This window comes from Rhea americana, unplaced genomic scaffold, assembly GCF_003343005.1.
Source record: "Rhea americana isolate MKP2758 unplaced genomic scaffold, rheAme1 scaffold_181, whole genome shotgun sequence".
NCBI classification, from domain to species: Eukaryota; Metazoa; Chordata; class Aves; order Rheiformes; family Rheidae; genus Rhea; species Rhea americana.
In genome coordinates this window covers 364,636-383,828 of record NW_028185939.1, presented here as the reverse complement: position 1 = coordinate 383,828, position 19,193 = coordinate 364,636, and the positions used below count along the sequence as shown (strand labels likewise).

Genomic DNA, 19,193 nt, shown 5'->3' with positions numbered 1-19,193 from the left:
GGGGCGGCTTCGTCCCATCGCCGGGAGTGGCCGATGACACCGGAGCGCCCCGTGCCGAGGCGGCCCGCCCCGGGGGRCATCGCAGGGTGCCCCTGCGGAATAAGCAGAGGGGAACGGCCCCTGGRGGACGCCCCGTCCGGGCTGGCAGAGGCCGGGGGAGCACCGGCAGGACCATCGCAGCCCTCCCGGCGCCGAGCGAGGCTCCTCGCCGACGGAGGAAGGCCAGAAACGCACGAGTTCCCATCTTGCGCACGCTGCATCATCCAGACCCCGGAGCAGCACACGGAATACTCCTGCCAGAGGCACCACGCTCGCTTGGGATGCGTCCTCCCCTCCCAAATGTCCCTGGCCCTGTGCTGGATTAGAAGCSTCTAGAGGTCCTTCCCACCCCAAATCATTCTGCATTTCCTCCGGGGCTCGGTGACATTGATAKGACATGCGAATGAGTGAGGCAGAAATCGCCTCTGCCCAGAGCCATGTGCCATTAGCCCTAAGGGACTAAGATTTGTTGTTGTAATCCAGACCAGCAGCAAAAGTGGTGCTGCTGCGAGATCATCTGCCCCAAACCACAGACAGAGCGATCACATGGCTAGCGCAGTCTGCAAGCCAGGACACAGTGAGGATACATAAAAAAACTTTTAAAATGAATATAAATAAATATAGTAAAACATAGCTAGATGTGTACACGTGCACGCAAGCCCCCATGGGAGGATGGCTGGTTTAGGGGRCAGCTGCCGCAGCGCAGAGGTGATGAGCAGCTTTCTCCCCCCACAGCCCTGGTGCCATGGGTGATGTGAGCCGCAGCGGAGCAGGCACCGGACGCTGCTGCCACGCCAGCACTGCTGCTGGGCTCGCTGCAGTGCAAGGACACGGCCGTCGGCCGTCAGCCGTCCCTGGGCCAGGAGGAGCCCTGGGGCGCTGACACTGGACTGCTGCCGTGCGACCTGCTCCRGCGTGGAGCTCACCTGGGTGCTGGAGGTGTGGCGGTCTCTGGCATGGCCCGGGGCTGCAGTGCCGGGCCAAGCTGTCTCTCGCCACCAGCGTCACTGCTGCTGCGTACAGCTGCTTGGTGAATGAATCATGCTTCCAGCCTGGCCGGAGCAGTGTGTGCCTGTGTGCGYCTGCGCGTGCATGTGAGAGAGAGACAGCAAGAAGAGAGACTCTGTCAGYAAAACCAGGCAGAAGCAAGTACTGGGGAAGTCCTGTATTCCCAGCAGCAACCAGGACAGAAATGCTGCTACTTGCTCTGCTCTCCTCTGGAAGAGAGGAAGGGTCATCTAATCCTACCTTGGCTTCACTATGGTTTAGGTGAATTCAGGCAGCAAAGAAACTCATGGAGAAAGGGCAAGGGAGGATCCAAAGAACAGAGCACACACTCCGTAGTTGCAGGTAGCCCTGAGCGTACGTACCCATCCCATCCCCACCTATCAAAGAGCCTGGGGGACACACAGCTGCCCCCAGGCAGCACTGAATATGGGCCACATGACCCCTCTGGAAGGAAGACTGGGAGCAGGCATGGCTTGAAACCCCTTTATTCAAGGAGCCCAGTTATAGCAGCCATGCATATCTCAGCCCTTACAGCTCTTCCTGCATATGCGGCTTCTCTTTCACCAAGTGTTTCTTCTGCGGGCCCTGAAAGAGAGCAGAGAGGAGAGGTCTCAGTGTTTGTGGCGCAAAAACCCGGCTTACCAGACTGGGTGGAACAAAAGTGTAGCTCTGGCTTTCTGTAGCTTTCTGCTGTGCAAGGTTCTTATGGTCTCTGCTGCCTGGCTGGCAGCTCTGTGTTCTCTTTCACTAGCATCCCCAATTGCCCTCCTAGCTCTGGAGGAATCAGGAGCAAAAAATCATTGCCCTTGCACAAAGAATTTACTTATGTGGGCAGCATGAAGCAGCCAGATAGTAGCAATGATTGACCTGCTGCTGAGCCCGGCAGCTGGCCTGCARTCAGGAGACACGGAGGAGAGCAGCAGTTGCACTGATTTCTTCCAGGAACTCGCCGTGGTGGAGAGGCTGCTGAGATGCTGTATAAGCCCTGGACTAGGCAAGGCCACCCACAGCCAACTCAACAGCCAACTCAACAGAGATGCAGGGCTTTCCACAAACTAAGAAACAGAGCTGTACTGGACCAAATAAAGTCTCCTGGAAGCAAGTTACAAGAATTACTGTTGTTCCTCTATTGCTAGCCAAATGTTAAATTTTACCCTATTAAACATGGAGGACCCTCTCATCCCACAGAAGAAAGGGAAATAAACATCACCAACAATGTAAAATCATCTCTTGTCACTAAGGACTATGTCACAGCTACTCAGAACTTACAGTGACAGCAAGAGCAGAACACAGGTGTTCTCACTCCAGAACAAGCTCCTAACACTCGGCTAAAGGCAAACAACTTAAGCCCTAAAGAGCTTTGCAAAGGCATTGAATAGCCAATCCTCGTTTCCTAGGGCTAAGGCAGCTTAGCCAATTTCACATGCGATTTATGGCTGGCAGGCCAGATCCAGACCTGGTTTACAACTGTATAGTATCCAGGAAGTTGCTTCTTTCTTTATGCTAGCTGAAGATCTGGCTCACTTAATGTTTCCTCAGTTTCACATTCAGACTTATGCACGAGCCTGGTGCAGGCTGAAAAACTGTTCAGGAAACTCTGCTTGTTTTGGATTTATTTAGATTTTTTTTTCCCACTGGATTTAGGAAAAATACACTGCTTTACCTTTTTAAAAGCTTCCTGACAAAAGAATCCCAAGTTTGTGGCTGAATTCAACCCAACCTTTTCCGCCTAAGAACTTTAAAGTTATAGATCATTCCAACCAAATCAAAGAAATGCACAATTGTGGGTGAAAGAGACCATATGTCCACTGCAATGCCTGCCAAGTTAACTGTTTGTTTAAAACATCCTGTGGTGAATGCAAACTGGCTGGCCATATGGTATATTATTTGCTAGTTGGTCTGTGTTGGATCACTTGCACAACCTTTGTGTTCTTTCTTAGCATAATTTCTAGTATGCAAATTGAATTCATGCCTGTCTTTCATGCAAGACAGTCCTGATCACTCATTTGGTTGTTGCTGTATCTAGAAACAGATGCTCGGATGGAGTCAATCAGTTGCCTCAGCCCCAGCTGTGAGTATGGCCTGGAAGCTGGAGCTGGCACAGTGTAACTCACCATGAAAGCCCGCTTCTCCTGAGCCGTCTGGAAGCAGCCGTGGCCAAATTTGGAAGTGGTATCAATGAACTTGAGTTCAATGGCTTCCCGAGCCCGGCGGTTTGTGTGCACCAGAAGGGACTGGAAGAGAGAAGTCACAATGCATCAAGCTTATTTTTGCCAGAGAGTCTGGATACCTGCTTTGATGGAAGCAGCATTRAAATATCCTCATTGCATCCCTTAGACATGAAAATCTGCTTCCTCAGAGAAGCACCCCAGTTGTCAGGCAGTGGGTGAGGCCTTGGATTACAGAGCAGCTCTGAAATGAACCTGCCCTTCACTTAGCACTTAATTCCCTCACAGTCTGCTTATGGCCAAGGTTTCCACTCCCAGGCCCCCCATCACAGCCCTCAAACACTTGCAGTTTCTGTCTGTGGTGAGAGAATACATCAGATTGCACACAACCACAATCCACCTACCTGCAAATGGAGACTGACTGATCTGAGAGCAAAAATCCATCGCAAGAAGAGCTGCATAGTGCTGCCCCTCTGCAAAATCCCTGCTGCCATGTGCAGCACGTTCCCAGACAGAGCCCTGTGCTAGCTCCAGAGCAGGGAACACCCATGTTTGTCAGGCCTTGTCTCAGGCAGGCCAAGTGAAAGAGGCATTCATGGCCTCAGACCTACACAGAGGTCTACAGAGATCCCTTCTGCACCCAACAAATTACCGCAGCTCAGCTGCAGAGAACGGAGCCTGCAAACCATAACAGCAACCAACCCACAGGCACTGGTCTTGTAAGGTAACTTAGGACTTTCCCTCTACATCTACCTGGTGCCCTTCTCTGCTACAGTGAGCAATCTGTCTCATGAACCAGCACGCAGGCATCACATGCATACTGCAACACAGCATCAAGGGCCTGGCTGGCCACCCTGCCCAGTGTTTGGAGCTAGCAGTGATCTCCATGTGGCAGATCTGTCAGGGAAGAGCTATAGCTCCTCCCTCCCCGCTGCCAGCTGCACTCTCACCTTCCGCAGAGTAAGCACTCGCTTCTTCGTGCCCACGACGCAGCCTTTCAGCATCAGGAAGTCGTTGTTGACCTCCCCATAGTGAGGAAAGCCACCCTGTGGGGAGAGGCAGAAGAGCTGGATGGAAGCAGATGCGTCCACAACTGACATTTTCCATGGAAGGAGAGGATAGCAACTGAAAATACTTCTAGCTAACACCACTCTGTATCTGTCAGGACACCTGCCCAGGAGCACTGGAGCATTTCAGCCACACCGATTGCATGATCTGACCAAAGGAGCACTCAGGAAGACCTACAGAGGCAGCTACTCTGCTTCTTCCTTGGAGAATGGGGGTGAACAGAAAGTGGAGCTGGTCAGACTCCCGAGTTAGCAGTTTTTATATGGGAAAGTGATTTTTTAACCGAGTAACAAACCTTTCTCTGTCAAGTATCCAATTTTAATGACATTTATATATATATTTATATATAAATTCATATTTATATTTTGGCAAAGTTCTCAGTCCTTGCCCTGCGTATCAGCCAAAAMCAAAATGTCTGGGAATACCAGGTCTAAAAAATCCCACAGAGATGGTTTTCTGTGTCTAAAACAGGAGGAAGGGWATCACTGCACTTCCTTCAGTGAAATTCAAATCATTTCCCATACAGCTGTCTCCAGCTTCGGAATTACTTCCCTAGCCCAGATCTCTGAGGCCAGGACCAGTTGCAGCCCTGCTACCCCTTTAGCCCTTACCAGAGGTGTGATGGTCTTTTCCGTGACATCGTAGTTCGTCGAGGCGTTGTTCTTCACCAGTTTGCCATCTTCCACGTGGATCCCACGGCCAATGCGGTAAATCTAGAAACAGGAAGGAAATGGAGCTGGCAACTCTCCTGCTCCCTCATAGACAGACATCACAGGGACGACACGATTGCCATGCAAGTGCGTCCCCTGTGATGTGCCTTCTGAGCAGGGAACAAGCATTGCTGAAGAGATCTGCAGAACAACAGCAGTGCAGATCTCCAAGGCAAAGTCTGAGGAGCTGGGAAGAACTGAGACCACTGTGGAAAGAGGGATGGTGATAGCCTGGAAGGAAGGCAAGCAGGAAAGCGCAGTGGTGCTGTGAAGGAGCCTATCTGGACCATACCTTCTTGTTGAGCTCCGTGCGGTGATGGTAGCCCTTTTGACCAGCACGTGCTACAGAGTAGCCAACCCGGGCTGGGTGCCAGGCTCCGATGCAGGCAACTTTGCGTAATCCCTTATGTGTCTTCCTGGGGAGCTTCTTGGAGTGCCAACGGCTCGTCACCCCTGGAAGTGTGACCAGACAGGGCTGTGAGAACACTAGGAAGCAGGGAAGATTTAGGACAGGTGTCCAAGTGCCATGGAGAGGATGCAAGGGAAGGAGAACATCTTGTCTTTTTTCTAAAGTTCTCAGAAGACACGGTATTGGGAGGAAACCAAGAGCTGTCACCACAGTGAGGGGCCAGAGCACAAAACTTTTCTCATTTTCTATGGATCTGATCAGACTGTGATATGTTCCTGCTGAACACACCGACGCACAAGAACACCCACACCTTCACACACGTGGGGTTTGTGAATGGTGCAATGCCTTAATGTCCTCAAAGTGCCTCTAAGCCTCCCGTGAAGATTCTGGGAACGGCAGACAACACGGCCTTTGCTGAGATAAACAARCCAAGCTCTGCTACAAGGGAAATGCATGTCATGGCTGAGGCTCAGGGGCTCCTTGCTATCCCCTGTGAAAGGAGTTGGTGAGTTCTCAGCACAGCTTACACTCTCCTCTCCCATCACTTCCTTGTGGGAAGTGTCAGCTGAGAAGGACAGAGCCAAATCCCTGGCAAAGGTCCCCCTGCTTTGTACCTTTCATCCCATGCCCCTTGGTCACACCAATGACATCAATCATCTCATTCTGGCTGAAGACGCTGTGCACAGAGATCTGCTTCTCCAGTCTCTCACGGACCCAGTCGACCTTCTCTGCCACTGTCCCACCATTCAGCTGGATCTCCATCACGTGAGCCTTCTTCTGCCGCAGCGGGAGCAGCTTCATCTGCATTAGGCAGTGTGTTAAGGTGAAATGTTATACCCCGCCCCACAGACATGAATGTGCAGGCAGGGCTACATCACCCAGCGCTTGTGAGAGGCATAAGGGGTGAACAGGGCCAGCTACTACACTTCCCAGTCATGCAGTTAGCCCCTTTCACGACAGCCAGTGACTACACATTTGGGACCTTTTGGAGTCCCTGGACTCCAAGGCCTTGAAGACCTTGAGTGCAGCCACCCCTTCTCCCCTACCTTCTCACTGCTGCAAGAACACAATGTCACTGTCTTGAGTCAGATCCAAAAATAATCACCAAGAGTCCTGTCCCYGATGCCTCTCTGGTCTTATCCACCATTCACAGCCCAGCTCCCCCTCCTGCTAACTGTGATGCACAATCCAGCATCCTGCACACCCAGCTGCAGACAGTATGCCACCTTCTGCTGCCTCTCAAACAGGTACCCACTGCTGCTGTACAGCCTGACATGCAGAGCACCCTCCCAGTGCTCCTGTTCCAGGCAGGGGCCGCCGCACAGCACAGCCTCTCTCCAGGGGGCCCAGGGACTGGCTGACCCCAGCTCAGCCCAAGAGCTAAGCACAAGGGAAGTAGCTATAGGAACTGCTTCACAGGACAGAGCCAGCACCTCACCAGAGCACCRTCTGGGAGCTGAACACTGTGCTCTGAGCCACAGAGTCAGCATCTCCCCTTCAGTCATGCTCTATCCACACTTCCAGATGGAGCAGTTCTTTCTAGCCCCCACCACAAGGTGCCTTGGCTCTCTCTCAGTCCTAGCACTCTGTGCAAAGCCCCCACCAAATCACCACAGTCCGTCTCCAGATTTTGTCTGGAGAATCCAAGGATCTGTGCCAGCCAAAAGAGAAACTTCAGGTTAGCTTAGCTCTGCCCTGGGTTCCAATGAAGCCACTAGCTTCCAGAGAATAGCATGTAGATGGCTCCTGTGTATCCAATAACCAGCATCTGGCAAAACTGTGTCTACCCATCAGTTATTTTTACCCCAACATTTGACACCAGTTGCTAATTTGAGGTGATCAGGAGGGCCTGAGCTCCCCTGCTAACATAAGGCTCAGCACATAAGGCTCAGCACCTGCTGAGGCACTGAGGCACGCAAGGTCTGCTCCCCTCCGTGGGGTGCRTGGGCTCCCTGCTACGATGAGGGGCAGCCTGCTGGAGCCACGGCCTCCTGTTCCAAGGGGATCCTGGGGGGATCCTGGTGGGTAGCTTGGCTGAACTCAGCTCAAACGGACAGGTTGGTGGCTGGACAGGAGGCTGGAAACGCCAGCCTCCACCTCCCACTGTCTACGTGCCTTGTCCCGCACCCTTTGACTGGCATCTGCCTGCTCAGCCTCCCATGACGCCACCAGGACAACTCCAACAGGAGACCCCTGTGTTCCCAGCTCCCACGCCTCAGCGTGTTCCCAAGCTGAGCAAGACCCTAAGCCCTCCCACTCCTATCTCTTGGTGAGGCTCTGACCTGTGTGTGCACAATGACACGAATGACCTTGCAGTATTTTTTCATAGCTGCAAAATCCTTCTCCAGTTGCCTTTTGCCATCCTCATCCCGCCATTTTTTGCAGTACTTGGTGAAGGCCTTCTTCTTGCTCTTGTGCCTGTGATAAAAGTGTTGAACATCCAGCATTGCTGAACAGTGAAGTGCAGAAGCCCAGGGCAACACTAACAGCTCTTCTGGAGGCACAAGGTACCTTGGGGTACCTGAGCCAAATCTGGCTGCCCAGAGCCATTACTTTCTCTGAGGTGAAAAGGAAAAAGTGAATAACGAGCCACAGAAAGGGCTGATAATTCAGACCTTTTTCCATAAAAGTCCAGCTTTTTCTCACTGATTGATTCAGTACCACCAAAATACAGACACAAAATCACAGTTAAGTGGAAAAAGAATAAAATAGTCTGACAGGGATCAGAGATGTGGTGGGTGGATCTGATGGCTGATGGGTGCTGTTGCAGGAGACATGATTCCTACAGTTACAAAATTCATGTTTCCATTTTCCTCTCTCCCAGCATGGGATTTGAGGAGTTGATGTTTACAAGGGCCAGAGATCACAATCTGCATGGATTTTCCATCTGACAAATCTAGGTTTTATTCCCTTAATTTGGTACTTTGGTTAAAGTGTTCTAGTTTAACAAAGAGTAGACAGGCCCAGCCTACACAAAGGAAAATGAACCTGTGACACACACTGCTGAATGATATTCTGAAGACAGCTACCTTGGTTCAACTATTAAAACAAATTTACATACACATATGCTGATTCACAACAAAAAAGCTCTTCACAGTACTTCTGTACATGACTAAATAACTATTTCACTCCACCCCAGAGCCAGCTGCCCATAACCGAACAGTTTCCAACGGCTGTACATCACAGGGAGCTACAGGAAAGGTCCGGGAGAGGCTCCCTGCCCACCATACCCCAGTCATCCAGCCCAGGCAGAGAAGCTCATACCAGTTCTTGTAGAAGCGGCGTCTGCACTCATCACTGATGTGCTCAGCAAAAACAGTCTTGAAATTTCTCAAGCCCTTTGGCGTTTCTATGTACCCCACAACCCCGACCACCACCACTGGGGGGGTCTCGATGATGGTCACTGCCTCTACCTCCTCCCTCTTGGAGATCTCTGCAAGACAGCAAAGGGAACCGGCACTCAGCATCATCTGGGAGCAGCTCATTGCTTGCGAGCCAGCTCTGGCCCATGTTGTTACACTGAGCATGCAATGAGCTGGGGACAAGCTGGCACTTTGCTCTCACAGCCAGCCTCAGCCCTTCTGATCTCCCATGGCTGCAAGCTGCAGGGCCACACAGGGGCTGATCATTAGACAGTGAACAGGTTAGTCCCTGTGGCCCAGCACACTTTAACTCATCTCCCCTCATACTGGAGGGAGCAGTAAATTGTGTAGTTCCTGCTCACCCTGGAGTTTGGGTCCTATCCTGTGAGCATTCCAGAGGGCAACTTTATTAACATCCACAGCAAGATTTCACAAACCTGGCATTTATCAGGTAGTTACCCTGCAGGGTCCTTCTGTTTGCATGATCCAACAAACCACCCGTCACCATACTGGTGTGGGGGTGTCTCAGGAACCTCCAAGCTCAGCCCACACTGGCCACGAGGTGACCTTTGGCCATCCAAGATCTAGATGGCATACAGCAGACAGCCTAGAAGTGACATGTTCTGTCACCCATTTCCATGAGCCCCTCCTACCACCAAGCTCGTTCCCTCTTTTTTCTCCTGGATGTGACGCCCCTCCTTCAGCCAAGCCTTACTGAGCCCAGGCCTGTGCACCTCCCGCAGGGTGTGTGTCATGCCAGCTTTGTAGCCCAGGAAAGCTGTCAGGTGAACTGGTTTGCTGGGGTCATCCTTAGGCCACGTCTTCACCTTCCCTCGGTGGCGACGGCTCCTCTTGTGGGGGAGGAAGCCCAGGTGGCCATGCCGGGGAGCAGAGAACTTGCGGTGGGACTACAGAAGAACAAAAAAGATCCACTTTACTTTCAAGTCCCAGAAGATACCCAAGGGACCAGGCCCAAAGCACAAAGGGGTCTGCCCTTCAACCTCAGTGAGCACTGAAGGGGTTCCTGGCTCTTCAATTCTACCATGAGAGAAAGAACTCYGTAACAGACAGGGTTTTATTTAAGCTTCTATCATGAGTATCAAAGAACTTATGTTTTCTAGACAAATAATGCAGATTAAACTAAAAACAACTTGAAAACCACCCCCCTCCTTTCTGTTCAAGGACTTTCAAGGAGAAATGTGTTCTTTAGCAGGTCTGCCCTACTGTGATGTTAATTATAATTATTAATTTTCTGTTCAGAAGCACCAAAATGGCCTGGTTAGCATTCATGGGGGTATGTTCAGTCCTTCTAGCACTGTCAAGGCAAATGGGAGCAATGAACAGAGCTAACAATCAGAAGAAACAGGAAAGGATGCCCAAAAGAGTCAGTAATAACAACAAGCGCATGTTAAGTATGCACCTTGAAAATCAAATTAGAAGCACTAAATATATAAACCCCAATCACAAGGTCATGTTGCACCACGCAGAAAAAAAGCAACAGCGCCTTATAGAGGCACGGACAAATTCTTACGATATTGGCTTGAAAGCAGGGGAGCTAGGAAGCCAGTCCCAGTAGTGAATAGTTAAATTTACATCCACTGCAACTCCTTTCTTGGTAAGATCAGTCCCAGAACTTGGTTGCACTTTCCACCAAGCTTGTTTTCCAAACCGAGTGGACCTATGTCTAGTCCAACCCCATTTCAAATGTGCTAACTTAATCAATAACCCAGTCCTGCTCACTGTTCCTCTCCACGCAATCCAAAAGGTAGCAGTTCTGAGCTTTACAAACCATGGGATGTCTTCAGCCCAGGCCAGCAGCAGAAAGAGGCTCTCAGTGTCTCTCCTGTCTAATACTTAAAATATTTATCAGTCAGAAGACATAAATTTAGCTGCTAGCTTCATTTGGTGCTATATTCATTTCATGCTCAGCGAAGCTGGCAGGTTTGGCACTAACAGTTGTGATACGATAAAGGTCAATTGCTGGCRTCTCAGTTTACTCCTCTCTCTCCTAAACAAGTTGGACATGAATGGAATCAATTGCAATAGCTTCCTAACTGCAAGACAACACAACAAAAGCTGTGAACACTCACACCGGGCACATGAGTAGCCAAACTTACTATATCCAGCAGTTTGCTCATGAAAAAAAAAAAAGATAGAAGAAAACTTCTCGTGTTAGTCCAGACAGTAACGGCTTTGTGATCACGCCTAGAAAGGAGATCAAGGCAACAGATCTCATTGTGAGGATGAGCTTTGCTCCTTCTCTAGCCCCTTTGCTGAAAAATGTTGACAGTAGCTTTGACAGCAGTAGCAGCATTTCTGTGGGTGATCTTTAGGCAAGTGGGGAAGATGTAACGACGCACTGAGCAGAATGGTTGCTGCAATTACAGGAATTACAAGTTACAAATATCTCAMAAGTACAGGATTAAAAATTGCCAGAAAGCTATAACAACTCACTTACTTGCTTTGATACATGGCAGTTTCCTGGCTCTGAAAATCAGAACATGTGAATAGTCCAGCACCTGACTCGTGCTAAAGCCAGCTGGCAGCTGCCTCGTAGCCCAGCCGCCTCCCGGCGCCAAGGCCAGAGCCGCGCAGGCCCCGCCCGGGCCCGGGGCGCCGCCGCACGGGAAGGGGCCGCCGGGGGGGCCCAACGAGCCGCTACCGGGGTTTGCCTCGCTGGGCCGAGCTCTGTCTCCGCCCAAAACTAGCTGAAACTCAGCTGTGCCCTGAGCTTTCTCTCTCCCTGTGTCGAGCACCGACGACAAAGCCCTGAGAGGCGCCCGGGGGAGCGTCACCGCCGCCATTGCCTTCTCGGCGGTCACCACCGGGCTCCCGTAGGACACCGGGGGAACTACGATTCCCAAGATGCACCGGGGGCCGCACGCGTGCGCAGTAGCGCCGCCCCCGCCCGGAGCATGCGCAGAGCGGCGCGCCCCGAACCCCCGCCGTCACTGCCGCCGCCGCCGCGGGTTGTGTGGGGCGCCGCCATCTTCCCCTTGCCCGCCGCCCCCGCCATGCCGGAAGACCGGGACTGGGAGGTGTACAAGGCGCCGCCGACCCGCACCCCCATCCCCGAGAAGAGCACGTCGCTGCCCAACCCGGTCCACATCTTCCAGACCGCTTTCAGCTATGTCTTCGACCGGCCCGTCACCTTCGTCCGAGGTACGGGCGGGCCGGGCCCGCTCCCGCCGCCCCCGCGCGCCTCACGAGCTGTGGGGGCACGAGGCGGACGGCGGCACGGGGACGCGGGCGCCGGGACACGCGCAGGGGCGAGGGGACAGGCACGCAAGGGCACTGAGATGGACACACAAGGACGTGGCACACGCAGGRACACGGGGCACGGGCACAAGGACACGGGCACAGAGACATAGGACATACCGAGATGGATGCACAGGGACATGGGGCAGACATGCGAGGACACAGGCAGACAGACACGCAGGGACACGGGACACATAYGGACAGACACCAAGATGCAGGAATATGGGACACAGAAAGCCACAGGCACGGACAGAGAGGGGACACGTGGGAACACAGGTATGGACACAGACACACAGGGGCTCCACGTGAAGGCAGCGGCTGGGGAGCACGGCAAGGCTGCAGCCCACTGTGGAGCAGCCCCACACCTCGCTGAGTCTGGGGGTGCCTGACCACAGYGCTGGTTGTTGCAGAGTGGATCGAGCGCCAGCAAGCCAAGAACAAATTCTACTATTACCACCAGAAGTTTCGCCGCGTGCCCGACCTGAGCGAGTGCATGGAGGGCGACTACCTCTGCTTCTTCGAGGCAGAAGCACAGTGGAGGAGGGATAGGTATGTCACAGAGCTGCCCCCCGGTAGACCACAGCGCAGAGCTCCAGCCTGTCAGCGCTAAGCAGAGCAGTAGTTGCTGGCTTGAATTCATAGCATTTTCAGCACTTTCTYGGAGACCTTTGGGGTGTTGAGGCAGCAGGGAACATGGAAGGCTTGCCAAATCCACTTGAGCAGCCTGTGCTGTTACAGAACCCAGGTGCTTGCACAGGCCTGCCATCTCCTGCAGCACACCTGAGCTGAGAACAGAGYCATCCATGTGCCTGCAGTACCAAGTCCTGACAGCCCTGCTGCAGGACAGGTTGATGAAGGTGCTGTAAAAACTCAGAGCTGAACTTTCATATTGTATTGTGGCCTCTCTATTCATCTTTGCTGCAAACGGTTGGCTACAGTATGAGTATACTCATTTTTCCCCCCACAGGATGGTGGATCAAGAAATTGTGGCAATCATCCGGGAAAGGTTTGCTGCATGCCAGCAGAGGGAAGGACCGAATCAGTTTCAGAACTGTGCAAAAGAGATGGAGCAGCTGGTTCAAGCCACCAAAGCCTATCAGGACAAATGTGAGTATGGCAATGGCCTGTTCATTAACATGCTGTGAGCAAGCTGTGTGGCAACACCACACAGTAAAAGGAGGATTCAAAATTAAAATTCCCCATCTTTGTGTTGAAATTCTCTTGACAAATGCTGCAAAACAGCTAAGCTTGATTTTCTGTTCAGGTATGTTGAAACTGCTAGGCCTGGGAGGGGGACATTAAAGCAGCACAGCAGAGAGCAGTTACAGCGCTCTTATTGCCCCCTGGAGCAGTCAGAAGTCTGTGCACATCTCTACTTTCACACTGCATCTAGCACCATGCCCCAAGAAGTGGTTTTAAGTCAAGCTGCCAGACTTCACATTAAATAGGTTTGAGGTTTTTTTACAGCTAGTGGGGGGCATTCTTAAAGAAGGTTTGCTYGATTTCCTTCCTTTTTAGATGGAGATCTTGGTGCCCATGGAAATGCAAGGACATGTTTGATGAAACAGAAGCACAGGATGATGGAAGAAAGGAAGGCACAAGAAAATGCAGAGCAGCAGATCTGAATACAAAATGGTTAGCACTTGTCAGTGGTGCATGAACCCAGTAATGCATGGTGCATCTTTGAACTGTGATGTTGTTGACCTGTACAATAAATATGCAGCCCAGACATCTGCCATACCACTAAAATTTAGTCATTTTTTGAGGTGCAGTTCTGCAAAAGCTCATTGTACAAATTTTTGCATGTCTTGAATTACAGCAGGAACTGACTGCATTAGAATTTCTCCCCAGGACCTCTCCCCTATCTCCCTGAACCAAGGCAATACACTGCTATATCCAGAGCAGTATTCTCTCCCAGTCCTASTGGGGAATTCCAAGTTAGTGCAAAGATTACATGCTGTAGAAGGACAGTATAAAGGCAAGCATTACATTTGTTTCTCTCCAGAGCTGGTTCTGGTACCCATGTAGAATTAATGCATGATTAACAGAAGGATTGGTAAAAACAGAATATTTTGCTCAACAGACATGCTCTGGCACATGGATTTGAACCCCCTCACATCCCCAGCCCAGATTTAATCTGCCTGCATTAAACATACCAATCAATCCAGTCACAATTTCTTGTTCACTGATCACTTTATTGTCTTGTACAAAAAACACTTAAGTAGTTGCCACAGCAGCTGCTTGGGTTCTCTGTACTGAGACTCTGGTGTGGGTCTTAGCCAGATGATCAGTGAACTCCTGCAAAAAGAGAAATGTAACTTTTTAAAAACTACTGTCACAGCTTTCTCAGGGGTGGATCCCTTTTAAACAAGGTAAGGGATGCATTCAGATACAGATTATTTCTGCTTAATCTTTCAAGCTTTCCTCTTATTTTCTTTGTTAATAAAAAAGTYTGTCATTTTCAAATATCTGCATATCCAAAACATAAATAACCACAAAATACTGGCTACGCTATCTGGTCTTAAACTGCTCAGTAATTCATCATACTGAGCTTCTGGCTTGGGAATTCACATGAAAGGACAAAGTCATCAGGAAGAAGGTACTATGCCTCCAGTTCAAGGGCTAACAGATACTGTTAGCACTAGGAAACCAACAGGTTTGGCTGTACAAGCCTGATTCCATTTAGCTTTTCTAAGGGAAAATCTAGTTTAGCTTATGATCACACTGAGTAGTCACCTATGAAGAGAGCAAGCTTTTGTCAACCAAATTAGCACCTGAACAGAGCTCCATGTATAGGCAGGCAACCAAGGCAAACTCTAAACCACCACCACCAATACAAGACTAGGAGCAGGCACAAGTAGTTTTATATTTTTTGAGGTACATTTTGCCTCAAGTATTTGCAATAGGGCTATAGTCCACAGTTTAGAGCTTAGAAACAGAACTAGGCTGTTTGCCTAATAAAGGAATGTGAACACAGGCAGTTACCAGCACAGCCATCACACTGAAAAAATCACATGCTAGGTACACTACCTTGCAATCAGTTGTTACTGCAACTCTATTCTCCCGTTACAAATTACAAAAACAATGAATTACAAAGTCTCTGGGGTCAAAAGATGCAGACTTCTGAATACGACAAGTAGGGAAGGTAAAATTAGAGCTGTGAACTGCAGATGTTTTACACTCTTACCTGGTAAGGAGACTTGGTGAACACAGTCTCTTTCCAGAGATCAGGGGTCAGATAGCTGTAAGTCTTGGAGATGGCATCAAAGGTGGCTTTAGCTATAGACAGAAGACAAACATTACAGATTACTACTAAAGAAGMCAGCTCTACTGTACCAACATACAGAGTTCCAAAAATGTAGAATTTAAGACAAAACAGGGAGACCATAACAAGGTCCCTCTGCTATGTGTACAAAACTCAAGTTTCTTTCTCTCTCCATTTACGACAATTACACTACTTCAACCAAGTGTAATCGCGCAGATTTGGGAGATTTTTAAATCAATGACTATACAAAGAAACAAATTCTTATAATTAACATTTTCTTAACTTCAGAATAACCTCTAGGAGAAACCCATATTGTAAGAAGTACCAGAAATCTTGACTCCTGTTTGAATGCTAGAAGAGGTTAAATAGTACTATAAAAACTATGTCATGTTCCTGTCAAAGGCAGGAAACAGGCAATACAGCTAGACTACAATGGAAAAGCCTAAAACTTACCAAAGTTACCCAATGTGGCAGTGCAGCCCCTGGCTGAAGTGTAGCAGTCATCAATACCAGCCATCATCAGCAGTTTCTTGGGAACAGGGGCAGATACAATTCCTGTACCACGAGGGGCTGGAATCAGACGCACCAGGACAGATCCACATCGACCAGTAACCTGTGCAGAGAGAACTGGTYACAACTCTCAGAACAGAGCGAAGTGTGAATCGCTGAAGCATACCACCGCAAGTCATTCTTACCTTGCAAGGTACAGTATGGGGCTTGCCGATTTTGTTCCCCCAGTAGCCTCGCCGTACAGGTACGATAGACAATTTAGCCAAAATGATTGCCCCACGAATAGCAGTAGCAACTTCTTTGGAGCATTTGACACCAAGACCAACATGGCCATTGTAGTCTCCAATAGCAACAAAGGCCTAAGATGAAAAGAAAAGCTTTCAGCAGTGGCTGCATTATGCTGGAGCATTCTCCCCCCAAAAGATCCATCAGGCTCTCACCCAATTATTACCCAATAGCTCAGCAGTAACACTCACAGCTCACTACAAGCAAGTAACATTAAAACAAGTCCTACCTTGCAAAATTTACAGTGGAGCACATAGCCCAAGCAACCCATTCCTCCCCCCCCAACTCCTATCCTTAACTCAAAACTAGCTAAGGCTACAGAATTGGGCTACAGCCTCATACTGGTCAAAAGGCCCAGTAATTTTCAGACAGCACTCCCTCTCTACATTTAAGAATTCTCTATCCAGCACAGCCCACATCTCTGCACAAATACAACTTGGAATTGTGCTAGGGCAGCCTGTAACATCTAAAACACTTTAAAATTAAAACAATTTTATGAGCTGTATGAATACACTTATACATCTCAACATCTGTTATAAACTACAAGAGAGTATCAAACATTATCTAAACTAGTTCAGCAATACGACACCCCAAAATCAGCAGTGAAAACATGCCAGGTTTTCAATACATATAACAGAAAATAAAACAAAAAAAGGTTTACCTTAAACCTAGTACGCTGACCAGCACGAGTCTGCTTCTGGACAGGCATGATCTTCAAAACCTCATCTTTCAGAGAAGACCCCAAGAAGAAATCAATGATTTCTGATTCCTACAARATGCAGTTACTTTATCAGTCACAAAGCTAAGTCTTTCAGTAAAACCAGATACAGCTAGCAAGGTCCCTGCAATTTAAGCTCAACAATCCTATTCGCAAGTATTCTAAGCAATTAGCATAAAAATAAAAAAAAACTTCATAGGCATAAAATTATTCTAGTTTCTTAGTCCAATATAGCAAGTTGAATTTTCATTTTACCTTGCTAATATTAAGCAGAACTATTACAGGAAAATCCAATCTCTTTGCTACCATCTCAACATGTAACAGAATGCAGCACAGAAATCACACTGTGCTTTCCTCCAAGTAGATACATCACTCCTTAGCTTCTACTGATTTAAACCTTAGACTATAAGGGACTTAACCTGAACTCTCTGATCAGAAATGCAGCAGCTACTGCTAACTTTAGAGTTTATTAAGGTTTGTGTGTTATGTGGTGACGCTAACCACACCACCTTACCTTGATTGGAAGCGAGAAAAGATAGATCTCCTCAAGAGACTTGATCTTCATATCCTTGACCAGGCGACCAAGTTTGGTGACAGGAACCCACTGGGAAAGAAATCGGCTGAGAAAGATCGCCGGCAGCACCCACCCCCCCACCCACCAGCACCCCGCGGCAACTGCCCTGCCCGGGCTCCCAGCCCGGCTCAAGCTCTCCTCACGGTCTCCGTGGGAAGGCGAACGCACCTCCCGCCCCCCGGACTTACTTCCTTGTCTTCCGCCTTGCCTCCGCGGGCCCCGCGGCCTCTCCCGCGGCCTCTGCCACGGCCGCGCCCGCGGCCCCGCAGCCCGGTCCCGAAGCCGCCGCGGAAGCCCCCTCGGGCGGCTCCTGCACCTCCCGCTGCACCGGCGTCGTCCGCCATTTGCTAGGGTAGAAAGAGGCGGGAGGGGGCGTTAGCCGAGACTTCGCTCCCGCCGCCCCCACCTCCCCCCCCCAGCGGGAAATGGCCCCGCGGCGCGGCGGCAGCGTCCCGGCCGCGCCGGCTCAGGCGGGTGCCGCGATGGGCGCGGATGAAGCGGCCGCGCCGCGCCCGCCCCCACCGCGCTCCGCAACACCTACGTGAGCTCTCAGAGTAGAAGGCCCCGCGCCGGCCCTGCTCGCTATTTATACCCGGAGATCTCGCGAGAGCACCGCCCCGCGGGCCGGGCCCCGCGCGCTGAATGAGGAATACACGCAGGGTGCGGGGCGCGCTCGACAGCCGCCTTATTCAGGGTGCGGGTTGGGCAGACTCGCCTGCGACACGCGCATGCGCAAGGCTCGCGCGTGCGCGGCAGAGCACATATAAGGGGGACGCAGGCGCGCAGCGCGCGGTTGGAGGCGCCGCGGGCCGCGGGTGGGTCGGCGGCGCGGGCCGCTGCTGGCGCGTCCCTGTCGCCGTGGGGCTTTTCGTGCCGCGAGGAGGGCCGGGGGGAGGCGGTTCGCGAATCGTGTCGGCCGCTGTGCCCGGCACGTTCTGAAAATCACCRCTGGTCTCCTGTGGCCCTCGGTGAGATAAATGTGCCCACAGTATAGGGAGCGTTAAGCTCATTGCCCACGGTCCTGGTGTGTGGGGAGTGAAACCCATGTTCCTATAACTGCTGTTGCTGAGGGCAGTGCGGGGCTGAGCAGGCCTCGGGGGGTTGTGCTGACAGTGGTAATGGCTGTTCTGAGGGATGCCGCCTTCTTGCAGGAGCCGTGGTGGCGTGAGACGTGACCCTAGAGTGCCGAACCTCTCCGAAGGACAGTCTGAGATGAGCTCCTGTGCTGGCTGTATTGGACATAAGGTTGATCCATACATGCTGAAGATTACATTTAGTCTTGTTCTCCTGAGTAAGACCTGCCCAGCCTGCAGCGCATGGCACCATGAAGTTACCTTATCTATTCCTGGTGGCTATTRGGGTTTTCTTTTTTGATGCTTTTGTGGAAATGAGCCTTACAAAACAAAGCAAAAGAGGAGTATGCTGGYGGACAGTGTAAAGTGTAAAGCTGTAAGAAATATTCTAATGAGATAGGTCTGCCAGTATTCCTTTGATGTTGAAGCGTTCCTGGTGGAACCTGAGTGTTACCTACCCTTCGAGACCTCTAAATGAGGTTACCTAAAGTGCCTTTGTTAATTAAAAGATGAGGGATCTGTGATCAATGTGCCAGGCAAGCACTGAGATGTTGGCAGGATTTGTTTTTTGCCTTATAGCAAGAGAYTTTATAGGAAGATTAGAAAGTAACATCACAGGATGGTGGTGTATGCACAGCTGGGGCATCTTTTGGACCATTTCAGGATGTTTTTGAAAGACTGTATGTACCAAAGGAGTTGTATGTGTGTATATGCAATAAAATACTGATTCTGTGAAAGCTTGTTCT

At 50.5% G+C, this 19,193-nt stretch overlaps 3 protein-coding genes, 1 long non-coding RNA gene and 2 other non-coding genes across 8 annotated transcripts; 3 read left to right on the top strand and 3 right to left on the bottom strand.

Moving 5' to 3' along the window:
* Window positions 1–1,516: 1,516 nt before the first annotated feature.
* On the bottom strand, window positions 1,517–11,588 carry RPL3L (ribosomal protein L3 like). Of its 3 annotated transcripts, none has more exons than XM_085301929.1 (10): window positions 11,223–11,588; window positions 9,480–9,672; window positions 8,667–8,835; window positions 7,685–7,820; window positions 6,017–6,203; window positions 5,286–5,446; window positions 4,895–4,996; window positions 4,166–4,261; window positions 3,162–3,281; window positions 1,517–1,632 (listed from the first exon to the last, which is right to left on the bottom strand). In XM_085301929.1, the coding sequence occupies exons 2-10, from the start codon at window positions 9,517–9,519 to the stop codon at window positions 1,576–1,578; spliced, it is 1,068 nt and encodes a 355-aa protein (XP_085158055.1). In that variant the 5' UTR covers window positions 9,520–9,672; window positions 11,223–11,588; the 3' UTR covers window positions 1,517–1,575. The 3 variants fall into 3 exon arrangements, with proteins under 3 accessions (XP_085158055.1, XP_085158053.1, XP_085158054.1); XM_085301927.1 differs by lacking the exon at window positions 11,223–11,588 and adding an exon at window positions 10,882–10,917; XM_085301928.1 differs by lacking the exon at window positions 11,223–11,588 and adding an exon at window positions 10,554–10,646.
* Window positions 11,589–11,703: 115 nt separating this feature from the next.
* Window positions 11,704–13,771, top strand: NDUFB10 (NADH:ubiquinone oxidoreductase subunit B10). The gene is made up of 4 exons (XM_085301931.1): window positions 11,704–11,926; window positions 12,433–12,571; window positions 12,990–13,129; window positions 13,541–13,771. Exons 1-4 carry the CDS (start codon window positions 11,779–11,781, stop codon window positions 13,645–13,647), a joined length of 534 nt encoding a protein of 177 aa, XP_085158057.1. The 5' UTR covers window positions 11,704–11,778; the 3' UTR covers window positions 13,648–13,771.
* A 425-nt stretch (window positions 13,772–14,196) lies between these two features.
* RPS2 (ribosomal protein S2) lies at window positions 14,197–17,756 on the bottom strand. Its single transcript, XM_085301930.1, has 7 exons — window positions 17,563–17,756; window positions 17,315–17,404; window positions 16,744–16,851; window positions 15,983–16,156; window positions 15,741–15,900; window positions 15,210–15,301; window positions 14,197–14,320 (listed from the first exon to the last, which is right to left on the bottom strand). The coding sequence occupies exons 1-7, from the start codon at window positions 17,716–17,718 to the stop codon at window positions 14,240–14,242; spliced, it is 861 nt and encodes a 286-aa protein (XP_085158056.1). The 5' UTR covers window positions 17,719–17,756; the 3' UTR covers window positions 14,197–14,239.
* Window positions 15,377–15,515, bottom strand: LOC146597519 (small nucleolar RNA SNORA64/SNORA10 family). Its single transcript, XR_014895486.1, has one exon. It is a non-coding gene; the product is annotated as a small nucleolar RNA SNORA64/SNORA10 family (small nucleolar RNA).
* Window positions 17,757–18,131: 375 nt separating the features above from the next.
* Window positions 18,132–19,184, top strand: LOC146597516 (uncharacterized). The gene is made up of 2 exons (XR_014895479.1): window positions 18,132–18,189; window positions 18,526–19,184. It is a non-coding gene; the product is annotated as an uncharacterized LOC146597516 (long non-coding RNA).
* LOC146597517 (small nucleolar RNA ACA64) lies at window positions 18,305–18,432 on the top strand. The gene has a single exon (XR_014895484.1). It is a non-coding gene; the product is annotated as a small nucleolar RNA ACA64 (small nucleolar RNA).
* Window positions 19,185–19,193: the final 9 nt, after the last annotated feature.

Bases quoted from the DNA above. Each gene is read 5' to 3' on its own strand.
- RPS2 (XM_085301930.1), bottom strand. From the start codon at position 17,718: ATGGCGGACGACGCCGGTGCAGCGGGAGGTGCAGGAGCCGCCCGAGGG. The intron at 15,901-15,982 runs GTAAGAATGACT...CTCTCTGCACAG, and splicing joins CCCATACTGTACCTTGCAAG to GTTACTGGTCGATGTGGATC. The intron at 15,302-15,740 runs GTAAGTTTTAGG...TTCTGTCTATAG, and splicing joins TGCCACATTGGGTAACTTTG to CTAAAGCCACCTTTGATGCC.
- NDUFB10 (XM_085301931.1), top strand. From the start codon at position 11,779: ATGCCGGAAGACCGGGACTGGGAGGTGTACAAGGCGCCGCCGACCCGC. The intron at 12,572-12,989 runs GTATGTCACAGA...TTCCCCCCACAG, and splicing joins GCACAGTGGAGGAGGGATAG to GATGGTGGATCAAGAAATTG. The intron at 13,130-13,540 runs GTGAGTATGGCA...CTTCCTTTTTAG, and splicing joins CAAAGCCTATCAGGACAAAT to ATGGAGATCTTGGTGCCCAT.
- RPL3L (XM_085301927.1), bottom strand. From the start codon at position 10,902: ATGAGCAAACTGCTGGATATA. The intron at 9,673-10,881 runs GTAAGTTTGGCT...GTTCTTCTGTAG, and splicing joins TGAGCAAACTGCTGGATATA to TCCCACCGCAAGTTCTCTGC. The intron at 3,282-4,165 runs GTGAGAGTGCAG...TCTCTCTTCCAG, and splicing joins GAGTGCTTACTCTGCGGAAG to TCCCTTCTGGTGCACACAAA.